The sequence below is a fragment of the Neltuma alba genome, unplaced genomic scaffold (genome assembly GCF_004799145.2).
Source record: "Neltuma alba isolate B1F8T4 unplaced genomic scaffold, ASM479914v2 tig00011923_pilon, whole genome shotgun sequence".
Taxonomy (NCBI): domain Eukaryota; kingdom Viridiplantae; phylum Streptophyta; class Magnoliopsida; order Fabales; family Fabaceae; genus Neltuma; species Neltuma alba.
The window spans coordinates 58340-76720 of NW_021636514.1; the positions used below are offsets into that span (position 1 = coordinate 58340).

The following is an 18381-nucleotide window of genomic DNA, read 5'->3' on the forward strand; positions in this document are numbered from 1 at the left end:
AGAGATATTAGATTGAAGCATAAATAATGAATTCAGATAATGTAATGAAGTGATTAAATGCATCCTTTTGCATTAAGTTGTTTTCTATTCAAGAAAATCTAGATGCAAATCAAGCCTTTGTGTATGGTTACAATTAGAACCAGTCTTGGCACTCATCACAGTGGTGAACATCGAGATACTCATCGTTACAGTAAAATCTACCATTCAGATATAGTTTTAATGGTCTAGATTTAAAATTTTTAACTAATAATTTTTAAATAAAGAAATCATTTTTTAAAAAAATTATAGGTGAAAAATTACATTTATTTTGAATCATCTATCTATTAAAGGAAAACTTTTTTAAAAACAAAGATATCAAAAATTAAATTTTAGCCACTCATATTAAATTGGAATAGTTGAGATTTGATGAGTATTATAGTATTCATCACGATAATGATTATTGAAACTAGTTTCAACAAGAATTGTTTTATTTTATATAGATCTCAGCGATGATTCAATTTAATTGTCAGTTCCACAGAAACATGCTTTTTTATGGCATTGTCAAATTTGGAGCTTACCAACTGACTTGGAAATAAAGAATCATGCTTTGAAATGAAGTGTTGTCGAGTGAATTCTTTTACTCCCGAGGACAAGGCTTTTATTTATTCTTTTTCCTAAACTTCACTTGCTTAGTTTGGTATCTACAAGATTGAAGTATTGCCCACATACAAAGATAGAGCCTTTGCTATATAACCCTGTGAAATTCATGTTATTTCATCATGTTTTCCCTTAGTTATTATACTTTTTGGTGAATTAATGTATATTTAAAAGTATTTATGATAGAAAAATATGCATAGTTGATACTTGCACTAAAATTATAGATTTATGATTAATTGTTAATATTTTGCCCCTAGTTCATCAACTTTAGCTTTCATAGTTTGTATTGTTTTGTTGGATGGTTGAAGCCTGCTAATGGATCCAACTGAAGCAAATGTTAATCCCTTTAGTTGAAAGAAGGTTAGAGAGCCATGACCTCTTAATGGACGACAGACAAAGGAAAAATGGGCCAGAAAGCAAACCAAGTCTAAAATAATCAAATTGTCATTGCAAGCATGTTTTAAAAATAAAGCCACGCTTGTTATGCAATAAGAGAAAAAATTTTAAACCTTCAATTCTCAAGCAGAGAAAAACAAAAGTTGAAGTCTCCTGCGATCTAGCGAGGAGATATTATATTCTCCGACATTTCATTGATGGAATATTGATTATGGTTGGCAAGTTGAGCCTCCATTGACCTACTGCTTTCCGCTGGTTCCATTTGACTATGGATGAAGAATGCTGGTTCTTGAGGAATTGGCAACTGAATTGAATCATTACTCAGATATTGAACAACTTTGTTCATGGAAGGCCTAACTCCTGGATTTCCTTGAACACACAGCAAGCCAATATGGATGCATTTGATTATTTCACTATGTGACCCAGCTTCTGTCAAATTCGAATCCAATATCGCTATCAAATTGTCATCCCTCCAATGCTTCCAAGCCTGCCATTATGTTAAATCACTAGTTTAAAATAGGGCATGCTACTAATTTGATTATAGATTTTTGTTAACATAAGCTCCAATGGTTGTTTGATGCTTATGATGACAACAACAATGACCGGTTTGAGATGATCATTTGAGCAACACTAAAAGTTTACTATACTTACATCGCTTAAGAGTCCACCAGCATATTGAGATTCATGTGATTCACATTGAGAAGATATATTCTTTCCACTTATAATTTCTAAAACAATGACTCCAAAGCTGTAAATATCTGATTTTTCAGAAAATAGTCCAAACTTGATATATTCTGGAGACATGTAACCCCTACAAAAAAAAAAATCAGACATAAATGCATCAATGTATGTTGGAATTTTAGCCCCATATAATTTGAGCAAAGTCTTGCATCAATATTTAGATTCAATAGAAAATTAAAGCGCACATGCAAAATATACATAAAAAACTAAGATACATACATAAGCGCACACATATACATGTAGAGCAAGGGCGACAAGGCCATAGAGATAGAGAACTTACAGTGTCCCAACAATTCTATTCGTGTTTCCCCTAGTTTCATTAATGCCAACAATTCTCGCCATTCCAAAATCAGAAATTTTTGGATTCATCTCATCATCTAACAAAATATTGCTAGGTTTGAGATCTCGATGTATTATTTTAACGCGTGAGCATTCATGAAGATAAAGAACTCCTCGAGCAATTCCTCCTATAATTTTGTGACGCTCTGGCCAATTTAACACTCTTGACTTTTGTGAACCTATAAATAATTAAATTATTTTGTGAGCATACAATTGAACCACGATGTATATATTTATGTCTAAAATCAAATTACAGATTATACAATAAATATATATTCACCTTAGAGTAATAAAAAAAATGGATCATACATGAATGGAAAATTGAAAAATGGTAAGAACAGTTTGATTAGAAGGGACGAACCAAATAAAAAGTAATCGAGGCTCTTGTTAGGAACGTATTCATAGACAAGTATTTTCTCTTGATCTTTCAAGCAAAATCCTAATAATGCAACCAAGTTTCTGTGTTGAAGCTTGGCAATTAGTAAAACCTCATTCTTGAACTCTAATAAGCCCTGACTTGATTTTTCTGACAATCTCTTTACAGCTATTTTGCTACCATCAGGAAGAATGCCCTGAAATCATAATATAGTTAGATAATCAGGGGCTGACAATCTATTTTCATAATATAGTAGACGCTCTCTTTATGTACAATCAACAATATACATAAATAGACATGTTTGATCGCATAATCAATTTACCATGTAGACTTCTCCAAATCCACCTTTGCCTATTCTATTTTCAAGTGAGAACTTATCTGTTGCAGCTTCAATTGTTGCCAAATTGAATTGCAATGACTCTAATGTGGCTCCCTCAGCTCCGACTATAAACATATGTACATTTTAAGGTAAGTACACCGCAATAATATAGTTTTTCTCACAGTCGACTGACTCGTCTTTTTTTCTTTCTCTTTTTCTGAGAAAAAATAGCATACATACAATTTTTCTTCAGAATGGCCTTATAACTGTTGCTCTTTTTTCTCTTCCAGTAATAGAAGCCGAAACAAAAAAGCATGATTGAGACAACAGTAAGGGACACCGCTGTTATAATTGTTCGTGAGTGGTCCTGATCTTTTCCTGCGTAAATTAACACGTGTGTATTTGCATGCCATAGACAAGAAATGGAGCAGATTTGTATGTAGAAAATTGAGAGCAAACTAGGAATGTCAATTTATATGTAGTGAACTATGTCCGTGAGAAAGATGATTAATTAGATCCTCAATCACTTTACCTGTATTTCCCGAAATGTGAACTTCGGGAGTCGGGGGATATGCAGGAGGCATCGAAACAGCACTTTTACTGTCATCATAAAATCGGTACGATTCAAACCTCAAGTTGCAGCTAGGACTCATGACTTTTCCTCCTCGCTGTCCAAGACAACATAACGTCATATGTTCCTGAGCATCCTGTAGACATTTTTGGCAATCTTGGCTAGACAGGTTTGGAGTACATTGTGCAAGAGTATACAACGTTGTAAGCTCTGAAGTGATGACTTCTTTTTTTGTCGCAAAATTCTTCACTCCTACGGGCGGTGAGTTTGATATCGCCTTCACTAGACCACTCAATGTAGCAGCTAATAGCCGATTGAAGGCATCTGTTTGGTTTCCAAGCATATCCCCAGCAGCTTCTGTATATATAGGTTGTGTGTCTTGGGTAGAGAAGAAAGAGCGATTGGAGTAGCGAAGCATGCACATGTCATACCAAATGATAGCCTCCTTCGAAGAGGAGCAAGAAGAGTTCAGTTCCTCAGTTCCGTTACTGACGCATTCATGACAGAGCCCAAGGGGCACGTCACCCCGACACATGAAGAGGCCGTAGACGGTAGTGTCGGAATTGTTTCCGACTGTGGTGCTGTGGAATCCATTGCTTTTGGTGTCGTTGGATGACATGAAGAGCTCGAGAGTGAGACTTTTGAGGTTGTTTAGGTGGGGATCGCTGGCAGTAAAATTTTCGGTGGTCGAGCAGTTCAAGTATGCAAAAGTAGGACTTCCAAGCCCTTTTCAATAAAAGAAACAAAATGTTTATGACTATGTCATGGCCTTGATGTACTATTCATAAATAACCAATTAATACTTCAACAAGTAAGGAAACATCATTGTACTTTAATTACGAGTAAATTGTTGTTTTCGTTTTTCGAAAGGTGAACAAATTTTTTTTTTGGTTAACTCTCACTTTAATTGGATAATTATTTCTTAAAAATTCAATCACATCTTCAATTTAAAAATAGGAAAAGTTAACTAAAAAATAAATCGAAAAACGTATCTCCTTTGACTTTAGTCCTTGAATTTTTTTTTTAGTGCAAATTAGTGACAACTATTAAAAGGGTGCGTGTATATAACCTTTAATTTGAATGAACATACATAATCAATCCCAAGGAAAAAAATTATAGAGGGCAATGGATTGTGCCATTTTTATGAAAAAGAAAAAACTAACGCAAAGAATGTATTGAGGAATTAAAACATTAAATTTATAGCTTTGATGTCGAAGTAGGAGGCTGAAAAAAGGGGGTGACGAAGGAAACATATGGAAAAGCTTTCTGGACTTTTAGGAGTCGGGACAACAATATGAAGGAACTCTCACTGGATCCAATTTTCAATTGTTAATTTAATTTGAGAACTTTCCAAATAACCAACGGAATGGTATCACAATAACATCATCCAACCTCTTTAGAGAGAGAAGCTGTAATTTCTATCCTGAAGGATGGATTTCGTTGGATATAATTGTCCCTTGAAAAATCAACTCTTCAAAAAAAAAAAAAAAGTACATACATCGAAATATTTTTAATTCTTAAACATATTTGAGAAACAATTAAAAATAAATAAACAAGAAATCAACTATATATATCATGTTTTTGTTTTCTTATATATATATATATATATTATACTAATCATTAATGAATATATAGAAATAAATTTATTTTACATTTTTACTTTATTGTGTTTTTTGAAATTTATGTAGAGTGACAAAATTATGAAGTATCTTACAGAAAGAAAAACATAACATGCATAAAACTTAAATCAGAGCAAAATCAAATATGTGGGAGTACTAATCCAGCGACGAAGGAAGTCTTTTCTTCTTCTACATGGTTTTTGGCCGCTTATAAAAATTGCCGAATTATCAACTCGCGCGCAGAAAGGGGAAAGTAAAGGAAAGGGGGGGAAAAAAAAAGCATGGTAACGTTACCTTGAAAGGTAGAACCATCGTAGGGAGGCTGATTGCCCTTATAATAAAATCGGAATCTTGAGACTTGCAAATGGCAGCTCGGATTCTGATATCCACCACTGTCGTAGTCCCCCTGCTTCAGAATATCTTCTATAAGGCCACGTAGACACTCACCACAGAATTGTGGGGACAGATCCGGCGTGCACTGTGCAAGAGTGTATTGCGATCGTCCAGTACTCAAGTTTGCTTCTTTTGTTGCGAATTTCTTGGTACCTGATGTCACTGCCTCCACCACCGCATCATTCAATGTCTCGTTCAATTCCTTATCTGTCGTATGTGTTCCGTCCAGGCCGTCTGGCTCGCTCATGCTAAATATAAGATCAATTTAACTAATTTAATTAGATTAAGAAAGTTAGGTAAGTTAATTAATTATAAGAAAATAATACATTTTTTCTAAAACACCACAATAATTTTTCTTAATATTTTATTTCCCTATTCTATTTGATTATAGTTGAACGAGTATCTATAAAGATAATTTAAAAAAATAATAAATATGAGAAATAAATCTTATATTTAGGATCAAAACCAACTTAAAATTGGGTACAAGTATGATCTCCACCTGACAGGCTGTTGTTGGAGGGTGGAGAAGAAAGAGCGGTCGGAATAGCGGAGGAAGCACTCGAAGTACCAGATGATTGCCTCTTTCTCGCAGGGACACTCCGAGGCTATTCTATTTGTGGCGTCCTGAACGCAATCTCGACAGATCTGAGTGGGGACGTCACCTCGGCACATGTACGCTCCATATACGGCGTCGTTCGTGTTTGTGCCGCCAAAGCTAGTGGTGTTGAATTCAGGAGTGGTGTTAGTGCCGTCGGCCATAGAATAGAAGGAAATTAAAAGAGTGTTAAGGTTGTACTGGTAAGGGCTATTGGAAGTGAAGTTTTTATTCGTTGTGCAGTTGTGGTCAATGTAAATAGGGATGTCTGCTTCAGAAGTGGAAGCGAAATTCAAGAAGGTGAGAAGCAGAAAATGGGATAGCAGTTTCAGAAATGGCATATCCATCTTGTTCGTGAATGCTTCTACACAGGTTAATGTTCAAGTAAATCAAAGTGAAGCGAGCTCTCACAGAACGGAAATTAATTTGCACATGATTTCCATTCTCCAGAGTAGAAAGCTTTGCCACGGCAAGTCTGCCTTACCTTGTGACACTTTAATTTGCGCCAATGACTGGATAAGAAGAATGATATTGTCCACAAAAATAAAGAGTGATAAGACGAAAGAGAACCATAACGCATCAATCTTTGCAAATCAAGTAAAATTGATCGTCACAAATTTCTTACGTTGTTGTGGGGGCGACCTCCCGTAGCCTAAACAACAAAAGCTTAAGCAATTGAAAAAAACTAATAAATTAAAATTATATTTTTACGTGATGAATAGTAAAATTCACCTCAAAATTTCACCTGATTATTAAAAAAATACGTTTAGTTTAATTTCAAATAAATAATTTTTTAAAATGTGGTATTCCGGTCATGCCATCAACTTGGGTCCCATGGGGAAGATTTTAGGAAACCTTCTTATTTTCCACAACTAACGCGCCTTTTGGATCATCTTTCTGTCTCTATTAAAAGAAGATTTTTTCTTGATGGGGTGTATTTTTCAATTTTTAAAGACTCTATTTTCTCACAGATAATGTTTTGGCCAAAATTTTCCAAAGATAATTGGAAAAGGCTACGGAATAAACGAGTGGAAAATTAGAAAGCAAAGCATTGACCTGTGTCTATGTTCGTCATGGTCAGTCAACCCCTTCCGTGCCATTGCCGGCAATGACGACCTTATCCTTGTGCTGACCGGTGACCAGAAAGAAGAATGACCGGATAAGAAGAATGATATTGTCCACAAAAATAAAGAGCGATAAGCCGAAAGAGAACCATAACGCATCAATCTTTGCAAATCAAGTAAAATTGATCGTCACAAATTTCTTACGTTGTTGTGGGGGCGACCTCCCGTAGCCTAAACAACAAAAGCTTAAGCAATTGAAAAAAAACTAATAAATTAAAATTATATTTTTACGTGATGAATAGTAAAATTCACCTCAAAATTTCACCTGATTATTAAAAAAATACGTTTAGTTTAATTTCAAATAAATAATTTTTTAAAATGTGGTATTCCGGTCATGCCATCAACTTGGGTCCCATGGGGAAGATTTTAGGAAACCTTCTTATTTTCCACAACTAACGCGCCTTTTGGATCATCTTTCTGTCTCTATTAAAAGAAGATTTTTTCTTGATGGGGTGTATTTTTCAATTTTTAAAGACTCTATTTTCTCACAGATAATGTTTTTGGCCAAAATTTTCCAAAGATAATTGGAAAAGGCTACGGAATAAACGAGTGGAAAATTAGAAAGCAAAGCATTGACCTGTGTCTATGTTCGTCATGGTCAGTCAACCCCTTCCGTGCCATTGCCGGCAATGACGACCTTATCCTTGTGCTGACCGGTGACCAGAAAGATTCAATCTAAGCGAAGTGGGTTGGGTTTGGCCCATAACGGAAATTGGCATGACCCCCGGCGAAAAGACCAGAACCCTGTTATTTCCTATTTTAAATATAAGAATTAGTTAACAAGTCTTAAATATAAGATTTTAATTTATTTTATCTCACAAATTTATAGTATGTTCTGAAAAATATCTTTTTTGATTATAAAGTATTCCCAGCCAAGTGTAGTTTTAATATCTATGATTAAATAAAAGAAATTTAAGGAAATCAACACATATTTGTTATAAATAACTAAATCAGTCTATTTTTTTAATTTTTTTCAAATTAGTTATTAAAATCTTATATTAAGAATCGGAGTATTTTATTTTGGACAGAATACAATGGGATTGGCATTAAAAAAAAAATCAATGAAGTTGTTGTTGGGAAGTAAGTTATTCTTAGCTGTTTCTAAATTTATCCTCGAAGATAAAATAAGCCTGCTGAAATAACAAAGAATAAACATGACAAAAGGGGGATTATTAAAAGAGTAAGATATATAATGTGTTTATCGCACTAATATATTTCTTATGTAATCACCTTAAATTTGAGAAATATCATTTCTTTAAGATGATAAAAAGGTACTGATTAAAATAATTAATTTTGATAAATTGTTGCACGCTTGGGATCAATGGAACGATATGAAAGGATTTAACAAGAGATAAGTTGGATCCAAATCTAAACGAATCCAAATCATTTTTTTTCGGCATGGGAGAGGGCAAAGCCCAACTTTGCAAATTAAGAAGAAGGGGAAGGAGTTCCCAAACTCTCGTCAGCTACCATAGTCTGAAGATGAAGTGGGCAAGAAGGAAAGAAATCCGAAGACGAGAGCCCCTCTTTGGCCAAAGAATCAGCAACACGATTCTGATGCCTAGAAATATGCAGAATTTGTACTTCCCATTGGAGATTCAGCATCTGTAGTAATTGAAAAACCACAAGATTGTGATTGGTACCGTGGTTACAGTTTGTAATCGTCTGAATCAAATCTTCGAATCTGATTCAAGTATCACTTTCTCAAACCCCATGTCCCAAGCTAGTTTGAGTCCTTTAAAGGCCGCCCATTCCTCAGATTCAAGAGCTGAACAGGTTCCCAGTGCATAGGCAAACCCAGCAATCCAACTCCCATTGTGGTCTCTGATGACTCCCCCACAGCTTGCTCGGTTTGAAGTTGATACCATAGTGCCATCGACGTTGACTTTAATCCACCCCATTGGGGGGAGTGTCCACATCGCAAATTTGTGCTCTATGGTTTACCCTTTACAAAGGGTTCTTTATTGGTTTGTACATACAGTTTCCAAGAGTGATTGATAATTAAATCAGGATTTGTTGGTTTCGTGAAATCAATCTTGAAGATTGAATAGTTGCCCCAAGTCCACAGCTTCCAAATGGCAACACCCCAGACCAAATCCCATTCTAGAGAAGAATTCTTGCCTATACTTTTCTGAAGGTTGAATTTCACCCAATCTCTAAGAGGGGAAACAAAGAAAGGGGAATGAAACTTAGGATGCACCAAGATTTCCCCAGGAATAAGTCATGGCCGAATTATACCTTTAAGAACCCTAATTTGATTTTCTTCCAAAAATCAATCCAAATACTACTTCTATTTAAAAATCTTTTCAGAATATTCTTGAAACCGTTAATGGTTTGGACTTTTAAAATAGAGAACATATCTGTATAATTAAGAGAAAACAAAAAAATCAGAACATTTCATTTTTAGTTATTTTTTGAAAAAAAGTAATTTTTAATTAAAGAAAAAGTTAGGCAGAATTTTGGAGGTGCTCCATGATTTTTTGATTGGAAAAAAAAAAGGGAACAGAATGACGTTAGCTGGAGTGATGTGGGAGAGCAAACGCAACACGTGAATAATGTGGTGTCGTGTCGGGCTGAATCACGCGTGAGAGAGGACCCAATGGATGAGCATGAATATGATGACCTTGGTTCAATGGCTGCGTGACACGTGTCCTCAATTATTTCCCATTTTTTTTGATACAGCGTCTGGGGCAAAGAAATGGAAGATAAAAGTGCTTTCGGTCAAAAAGAGAAAGACAAAACTGCCCCTTAATTTTTTCCCCATTTAGAATGTTTCCTGAGCACTCCAACCTGGAGGCAAGGTGGGCCGTACAGAAGAGGTCTCCCTACTCCCTTTTCCTCCACTTTCTATCTTCCCATTCCTCCCTTCAGATCTAAAGCCGATGTGGGGATGAGGGGAAAATGAAGTGAAGACCTTTTCTCGCGAAGCCCAACGTCAATGTTCAACTTAATGGTATTGGGACCTGGATGTGTCACTCTCTGATGCCATTGTCCACGCTCGGGTGTGATGGGACCATTGGCTTTGAAATTTTACAATTATTCCGTTTGGCCATTCTCAATTATACAGATTTGGCTTGAAGAATCATTTCACCAGCTCGCAGCTTTGCCTCATCCCTAAACCATTAATTGGCGACGCTTGCTCCTGTCTCACCAACATACGAGTGGCTAGCACCGCTTGTATTCAATGCAATCGTAGGAGTGAAGGGTGAGTGATTGTCAATGTTTGAATGAACGTAGAAATTCAGTTTACAATGTGTTTTATGGTGCAATGGGAAACAATGTTATTATATATATAATTCAACGCACAAGATATGATATGAGGGAGGTAACTGGAGGACAAATAAGAGTACCCTCTACAGGAGTGTCAAAGGTGATTTTATTCTTATTTAGCTATTGATTATTTTTATTAAGTTATTGGCTACTTTAGTTTTATTATTGATTATGTTTATTTTAAAAATTCAAAAAATGTATTGAGAGTTATCAAAAATTTAATGACTATTCTTATTTAACTATTCACTACAATATTTTTGTTATTTTTTTACTTTTATTTTAAGAATTTAAAAATTGTCTTATGAGTTGCTGATTGCATTAAGGCTTAATGACATTATTATTAGATTAAGCTTAATCTAGGTTAGATTCGAGCATTATCTTGTCTAATTAAATGTATGCCTCCCAAAGAACTCTTTTGCATTCATATAGACTTGAACTCAAGACTTTTTGGTTAAACAACCAAAACCCCTTTTATGAGGATGAAACACCTGTTGGTCATTTCACTTATTATCTCATTCAGTTTATATTCAAAAAATAACGAGGCTTGAGCACGCTTTTCACATCAAACACCAAGTCCAATAGCCTAAAGCAAGCTAAGCTTTCGTTGTGTGTTGTGGGTGGTTTTTTGTTTTGTCAAAAAAAAATTATCTAATTTGAAGTAAAATCCATAATTTTCTTTTTAACTTTAGAGCTTCAATTTATTAACCGTATGGCAGTAACAGTAAGCGCATCAATACGCGAATATAAGTATTTTTAAGTATACCAGTATCACACCTAACTTTGCATTGTAACTAAAAGAAGAAAAAGAATGAAAACTTGCCTTCACTCTCAGCAATTGGCCGCAGAGAAGATCATGAAAGGTCATGTCAGTATTTGGCAAGGGAACAAACTCATAATTATTTAACGGAAATGGCAAAACCTGGACTGCTTTTAAGAACACATTAACATCGAAGCCACCACTATCAATCCGAAGCTTACTTAAATTATATGCGTTTACAAATTCAGGAAAAGAATTTTAGGGACTCCAATTCTCAACTTGGGTGATTAATCCAATGTGCCGCCCGGCCACAGTGGATCTTTTAGTGGGTGTTCATCACCAAACTTCTTACCAGCTTTACTACAATCTTGAGCAAGTCTAGTTTTAGGGCTCCAACATCCAATTACCCTTTCTCTGTCTCCTATCACATTGTATACTTCAAGCTCTCCGATTGATCTAGTTGTCCATTCCTTAAATTAAAATTTACGTCTGACTGGCTTTTGAAATCAGTAGCCTCCCAAATTATTTCTTCACTGTGAAGTTCTGTGCCTTGCTTCTCTACCACCTTAGCCAATACTTCGATTGTGTGATAGGCCCACCATCCATAGACACTTGAATTCTTCTAATATATCGTTTTTCATTTAAAAAAAGTTGAGTTTGCAGAATAAAATGAAGGTTAATGATTTTAAGTCCATACAGGCCCTAAAATTGTGTTCTTTACCTTCCTCTATGTACTAATTTAATGCAATAGTTTTATTATTGGCAATTCAAAAGATATATGTACCAACCATATATATGTGTGTGGGATGGATATTGAGCTGAAAACATGATAAGCAAACTGAGTGAACAGAAGAGAGAAATGAGAGAACTTAATGGATTATACATTACCAAATAACAGATAGGAGAGGCAGGGATTTCTTTTTGTTTTTCCCCGGTCACAATCAAAAGGTCTTCAACTTTTAATTTCAGTCACAATCAAAATAACATACTGATTTTCACAGATGTCTTTGGCTAGCGACTCAGCATATAACTCCTCCGCCGCGGACTGTCCAACATGTAATCCATTTCTTTTGCAGCCACTGAGCTTTCAGAATTGAAATGCTGAAGAAGAGAGCTAAAACAGAGTATACTATGGGGAAAAGGCCTCCAAAGTCGTCTTTCGTCAAACCCCGCGTCTCAACATCACTATTATATTCAGATTTGTCAATGGTGACGGGTAAGGATATGTTGTTCTTCATGTCACGAAACTTCATCACATTTTGGGTCACGTTTAATATTGCAGCTGAAAAACTTGAGACCAAGGAAGAATTCTTTGGGAATGCCTGAAAATACAACAACATCGTACATCATCAAAGTTTTACAGGCCATAAGGAATATTAGGGAGAGAAGAACAGTACTCACAAAGGCAAATCCACCGCCTTTGTAGATTGGTCCTGTCATCTTGCAAGAAGAGCACTTGGAAAGGAAGAGCATGAGATAAGGAGTTTCATCAAAAATAGCATCAACACCTTTTTTGTCTCCTCTTGATAATATTGCTTCACTGTAATTTTCACGACATAAAGGCTTTAACTGATCATCCTTCAATCCTATTTGGTCAGTCAGAAGCTTCTTCACCCAGGAATCGCATTGATATCCCACTAACCGACTGTTCCTTTTGATCTCTTGCAAGTCCTTCCATGGAGAAGGCTTTGCCGTTGTCCTTTCTGTTAAAATTGACGTCAAATTTGCTGTGTAAACTTGCACTGCTATGCTCAACAGAAACGTGACCGCTAGCACCACCCACTTAGAAGCCCCACTTTTCAAAAACTCAACATCTGGAATCATCACACACAAGAAACATCGATAACACACCCCATAATTGAGTGTGTCAAATAGACACTACCCCTTGACAGATAAATAAGAAAGAAGGGAGTAGTAATATATATAAAATCAATAGCGAACGACAAAAGAGAACTCACCGCTCATGTAAATGAGGAAGGGATTGCGGGCAAAGTGTTTGAATTTGCTTTCAACATCATGCTTCGTTTTTATTTCCAATAGAATTACAATAACAGTTGCACCCACAAAAATCACAGCAAGAACTAGCCATAGTAACCAATCAAAAGGTGTGAGGAGAATCCACCCATTTTTGGAGTCGGACCTCACCTTTACCACCATTGCCATGCTTGAATCTAAATACGGCACTGTGAAATCAACACATTTTGTGCGACTCGCTACGATTGTAATGTCTCCAATTATAATATCAAGATTCTGCAATATTTTCAAACACAGACTAAGTGTTGGAAATGAATCCCTACACACACACCCGCCTATATAAATGCGTGTTGTGTTTGTGGCCAGCATGCTCACTAATGATATGCAGCTGCCCCAGCTAAAATTTTTTGCTTCATTTGTAATATACATGGATTACGCATGTAGATAAGATTAATTTTTGGAAAGGAATTCTTAGCTCTGTCCCCATTAAAATTTTTATTTGTACCTTGGGAACCGCTTATCAATATTTTCTAGTTCCATGCCTGAGAGTATCCAAGCTTCAGGGGAATATAATCAGCAATGAAATTATACCAATATTATGCCTAAGACTTTCCTTTAGAAACTGAGAAACAGAGAGGCTGTTGAAAGTAAAACAATTGAAAGCAACAGAAATGAATGGAAACTTGCCTTGTTTTTGATTTGGCAGAGAAGATCATCGTAGCTCGAGGGAGTCTGCTCTCCATTAATGTTTACGGGCACAAAGTCATAAGATGGAGAAAATGGCAAAACATCAACCACTCTTTTGAACACATCAACAGCAAAGCCACCGGCAGCTGATTTATTCTGCCCTTCTTCAGGATCAGACGAGTAATTAACAAATTCAGTAAAATGCGTTCTTGGGACCCCAATTTTCAACTTTGCTAGTCTCTCCGTTGCGTTACCTTCACTGTGATTGTGAATAAGCTTAAGGCCATTTTCGGGGCTCCAATGTCCAATGATGCTTTCATTTTGGCCTTTCACATTGTATACTACAATTTGTGATGTTTCTAGTTGTCCTTGGCTCAAATTGAAATCTCCTGATAGGCCTTGGAAATCAGTATCCTGAATTGCTTTGCGAAGTTCTGGGCCTGTTTCATTGCGAAGATCAACTCCGCTTTGAATCCTATATCTGGAAGCAGAATTAACTAATTCGGCCTTCTCTACCGCATTGGCCAACGCTGTGATAGTGTCATAAGCCCATAGGCCATATAGAGAGAGAGTTTTACCGTACTTGGACTTTAATGTTGTCGCTAAGGAAGCGCGCTTAGTTATGTTGGAAACATCCAATGATGGCTTCACACCCAAAGCACCATCCATGTAGCCTTTCGCCTTCTTATCTAGAGCTTCGGGATTTAGCACAGAAGATAGGCCTTGCGTAAGTATCCAAACGTATCCTTCACTCATCAGCCCTTCCTTTTGTGCACGTTTCAATAGCCTTGACCAAAGGTCTACGGTCATATGGGCAAGAAATACATATGTTCGGTTGCCTTTTATGTTTTTAAGCTCTTGGGTGATTTGATCATCCGAGGAATCCTGACGAAGGGAACTTGTATAAGGCATTCGAGTGTCCATGTCTTGCAAGGCATAAGAGAGACATGGAATGAGGTCATTGCCGAATTCTGGCTCTTCATAAATGGGGATCACAGATTGCCAATTATAAGCTTGGATGATGGCTGCTATAGCTTCGAACTGAGAGCACTGGCTTCCAGTGGAGATGGAATGGATGAGGAATCGGGAACGAGGCGGCAAAAGAGATGGACCAGATAAAGAAAACCAAATCACAGGTACACCAGACTTGTTACCAAGCTCTACAACAAACCTTGCTTGCTCTGAATTTTTAGGTCCCAGGATTGCATGCACCTTTTCCTTGTTAATTAGATCTCGAGCTGCTTATTAACGGATGCCAGATTACAAAATTAAAATATGATATGCGCTCTTTTATCATCCATAACTCATAATAAGTCAGTATTGAGTCATCCGTGACAAAAAAAATATATCGATAATAACGTTAAAAATTTTGCTTAGATGGCTTTTAACTCATTTCCACGTGGATTTTACATAAAATTTGGAGGAAACAAAGGTGGGATTTGAAATGGACGAAGACGCAAACAGAGGATTAAAAAGGCGACAATAAATCTGGCGACGAATGCCGACCCACAACCGACATTTAACGCAACATATGATAGTAATCCATTGAATTTATCTAGACTGCTCTGTATGAATGTCCTAGTTTAAACTTTAAACTAAATCTGGTAGGTTGAAGAACTGACGAGCCCCCCGACAAAAATTTCATATTTTTTATTAGCAGAGTCAAAGTATTTTGTAAAGGTCCATGCAGCCTAAAGCATTTTGCGTTACATCTAACGTACTAAAATATTTTTTCCAAGTAGATTCAGCAATCTAAATTTTTTTGTTTTTTACAATTTTAAACCTACCAATTTAAGGAGCTAGATGTAACCAAAAAATAATTTAAAATATTAGATATAACTGAAAAAAAAAACTTTTAAGATGTTGGATCCATCAAAAATATAATTTACCATGTTAGACGCACCTGCAAAATTACTTTAAGATCTTAAATGCATGCACTAAAAAATATTTTAAGATATTAAATACAACTGCTTAACCTAGCTAAAAAGAATGGTTGATGAAAATGAGAGAACAGAGTTGACTGGCGTGAGGAGGATCCAAAAAGGGGAAGAAAGAGGAAAAGTAAAAAGTGAAGAAGAGAGGAAAGACCGAAAGATTGTGGTTGGTTCAATGGAAGATTTGAAGCAGGATTCTTAGAGGAAATGGACAAATAGAGGGAGAGAATGTAGAGAGAAGATGAAGATGATGGATAAGTTCAATGCCTTCACCTGCAGATTGTTATGGAGCCACGTAAGCAATTTTAACACTATTATTATAGCTTATATAATTAAATTTTATTAGTCGTTTATCTTACATCTTCTTTTTATTAAAATTTTAAAACTCAGCCAATAAATTGTTGATTGGGATATTACTCGGTTCCACCTCTATAAAAAGAAGAATACAAGTTCGAATATCAAAAAATATACTTATTAGAAGGATTTTAATTTAATATTAACGCTCTTAACCCGATAAAGATTAGTTTCAAACCCAAATTTACTTGAGGATATTCTGTGTTATATTAAAAAAAAAAATTAAAACCTCACTTCTTCTAATTTTTAAATCAAGCTTATTAAAATTTTTTTCCTCCCCTCTCTTCTATTTTCCTCATACTAAACATGGGTTAATACTAAACTCGTAACGGGCTGGGGATGATATAGACAAAATTTTAAAATGATAAAAAGATTAAACATCAAATTTTAAGCAAATTAAAAATTCAAGAACTGAATGACACCGACTAAATTTAGTGAATTAAAAAGTTAAAAAAATTAAAAGATTAATTTTTCTTAAAAGAAATATGAAAAATGTCAAACCAATTTGGGCTTTTAGGGAACCAACTTCCACGGTCTATCCTTTCCATCCCCTACCTCAAACTATACCATTTTGGAGGTAAAAATGGAGGCTGAATACTATTTCCAGGCCAACATCTATTATTTTAAAGTATTTTTAGTAATATTTAATATTTTAAAATAATTTTTGGTGTATTGAGTCTCAATATTATGTTTCTAATAACACTTACTATCTTCAAATTAGTTTAAAACAGTAAGTGCTATTAAAACATAATTTAGAGTGCGGCTAGAAAAATATTTTAAAATATTAAACGTACTAAAAATTATTTTAAAATACTGAATGTTACGAAAGAAGATTTAGAATGATAAAAGTTGGGTTTTAAAAAAGAAGTGTTGAGCCTCTATTTTTAACATCCAAAACCGTGTAATTGTGAGTACAGGAGGGGTAGGGAGAAAGAGAGGCAGAGAAAAGACAGAAAAGATGGTTCTTCTCCCCCCCACTGTGTAATTGTGAGTACAGGAGGGGTAGGGAGAAAGAGAGGCAGAGGAAAGACAGAAAAGATGGTTCTCCCCCCCCCCCCCCCCAAAAAACGGGGGAAGGGGGTGGGGAGATCAGGAATTCAGTTTCCATGTCATCAGGAAAAAGAAAGATTGAGGAAGAAACAAAGCTCGAGCTTCTAACAAGTTCACAAACATTAACCCAAAAAAAAAAAGTCTTAACCTCATTATTTTTGTCACCTCTTTTGGATATAAACATCATTATTGGTTCACAGAGGAGGAGCACTTACCTGCAGAAGCTGCAGTGGTGAGATTCTTTCCGGAATCCCTGAAATGAAGTTGGAGCTTTGTTGAATTAGAATCATGCGTGGAATAGAAATCACGGAGTGAGATGTTGATGCAGCTGAGAGCCATGGAACCAAGGGATGAATCCGAATCCAGAATCACTCCCACTGGTATAGATTCAGTTTCAGACTGTGTTAGGGTAATCATTAGGCATACTAAGCCCACCGTAAGTATGACAATTGCTCTTCGCCTTCTCTGCATTTTTCCAATTCCCTGCTATTACCTTTACTCCTCTCCTTTCATCTCTCTCCTCAACTCCTAAGTCCTACCGTTATTTTATGCGTCCTTTTCCTTTCGTATTAACATTTGCTTGTTTATGATAACTTTATTACGGGTTAAAATGACATTTTTATCCATAAAGTATTTTCGCATGGGTATCCTAAGTTTTATGTTGGTGTGACGTCATTACCCTAAAACTTGAAAATTTTTGTGGCAATCTTGTGTTGCCCTTTGTTATGAAGCTAGTAATTTTAACATTACTGGGTAAAAATTAGACATAAATATTCTTAAAATTAAAAATAACTATTCCTTAAAACCACAAATAACTGCAATCAAAATTACAAATAGGTCTCCTTTAAAAAAAAATTAATACCAATTAAATACCAAGAGACTATTGGAATTTCTTATCAATGTAAAAGACCAATTTCGGCCGACCCGTTTGATAAGCTTTAACCAACTACCGGTTGATCATCAAATTGCCATCACTAATGACAATCCTAGTAATTAATTTTTTTGGGCAACCAAAAAATATTATCGTTGTTTTAGCAATACTGTAATATCTATTAGCATGAACATCGTTGTTATTTATAAGATTTTCTTCACAATTGAGCAGTAAATTAAAAATACTACTGGTCCTATATATGAGATCTAATTTGTAATGTAAATTACATTACAAACTAAATTTTATATTTAGGACCAGAGATAGTATATGATAATTTACAATTGGTCATGAGTTAGTTAAACTTTCTCAAAACAC

The 18381-nt window shown here is 35.5% G+C and overlaps 5 protein-coding genes across 5 annotated transcripts; all 5 read right to left on the reverse strand.

Moving 5' to 3' along the window:
* Positions 1 to 1128: 1128 nt before the first annotated feature.
* On the reverse strand, positions 1129 to 3585 carry LOC114719548 (cysteine-rich receptor-like protein kinase 10). Its single transcript, XM_028905059.1, has 7 exons — positions 3340 to 3585; positions 3048 to 3185; positions 2811 to 2932; positions 2474 to 2684; positions 2054 to 2291; positions 1684 to 1843; positions 1129 to 1519 (listed from the first exon to the last, which is right to left on the reverse strand). Exons 1-7 carry the CDS (start codon positions 3497 to 3499, stop codon positions 1193 to 1195), a joined length of 1356 nt encoding a protein of 451 aa, XP_028760892.1. The 5' UTR covers positions 3500 to 3585; the 3' UTR covers positions 1129 to 1192.
* On the reverse strand, positions 3540 to 5637 carry LOC114719554 (cysteine-rich receptor-like protein kinase 10). Its single transcript, XM_028905066.1, has 3 exons — positions 5292 to 5637; positions 3810 to 4104; positions 3540 to 3681 (listed from the first exon to the last, which is right to left on the reverse strand). The coding sequence occupies exons 1-3, from the start codon at positions 5635 to 5637 to the stop codon at positions 3540 to 3542; spliced, it is 783 nt and encodes a 260-aa protein (XP_028760899.1).
* Positions 5638 to 5849: 212 nt separating this feature from the next.
* On the reverse strand, positions 5850 to 6332 carry LOC114719555 (cysteine-rich repeat secretory protein 1-like). Its single transcript, XM_028905067.1, has one exon. It carries the CDS (start codon positions 6330 to 6332, stop codon positions 5850 to 5852), a length of 483 nt encoding a protein of 160 aa, XP_028760900.1.
* A 5672-nt stretch (positions 6333 to 12004) lies between these two features.
* LOC114719549 (glutamate receptor 2.9-like) lies at positions 12005 to 13199 on the reverse strand. The gene is made up of 3 exons (XM_028905060.1): positions 13095 to 13199; positions 12538 to 12950; positions 12005 to 12458 (listed from the first exon to the last, which is right to left on the reverse strand). Exons 1-3 carry the CDS (start codon positions 13099 to 13101, stop codon positions 12156 to 12158), a joined length of 723 nt encoding a protein of 240 aa, XP_028760893.1. The 5' UTR covers positions 13102 to 13199; the 3' UTR covers positions 12005 to 12155.
* On the reverse strand, positions 13151 to 17639 carry LOC114719556 (glutamate receptor 2.7-like). The gene is made up of 4 exons (XM_028905069.1): positions 17351 to 17639; positions 13798 to 15035; positions 13197 to 13386; positions 13151 to 13155 (listed from the first exon to the last, which is right to left on the reverse strand). Exons 1-4 carry the CDS (start codon positions 17604 to 17606, stop codon positions 13151 to 13153), a joined length of 1689 nt encoding a protein of 562 aa, XP_028760902.1. The 5' UTR covers positions 17607 to 17639.
* Positions 17640 to 18381: the final 742 nt, after the last annotated feature.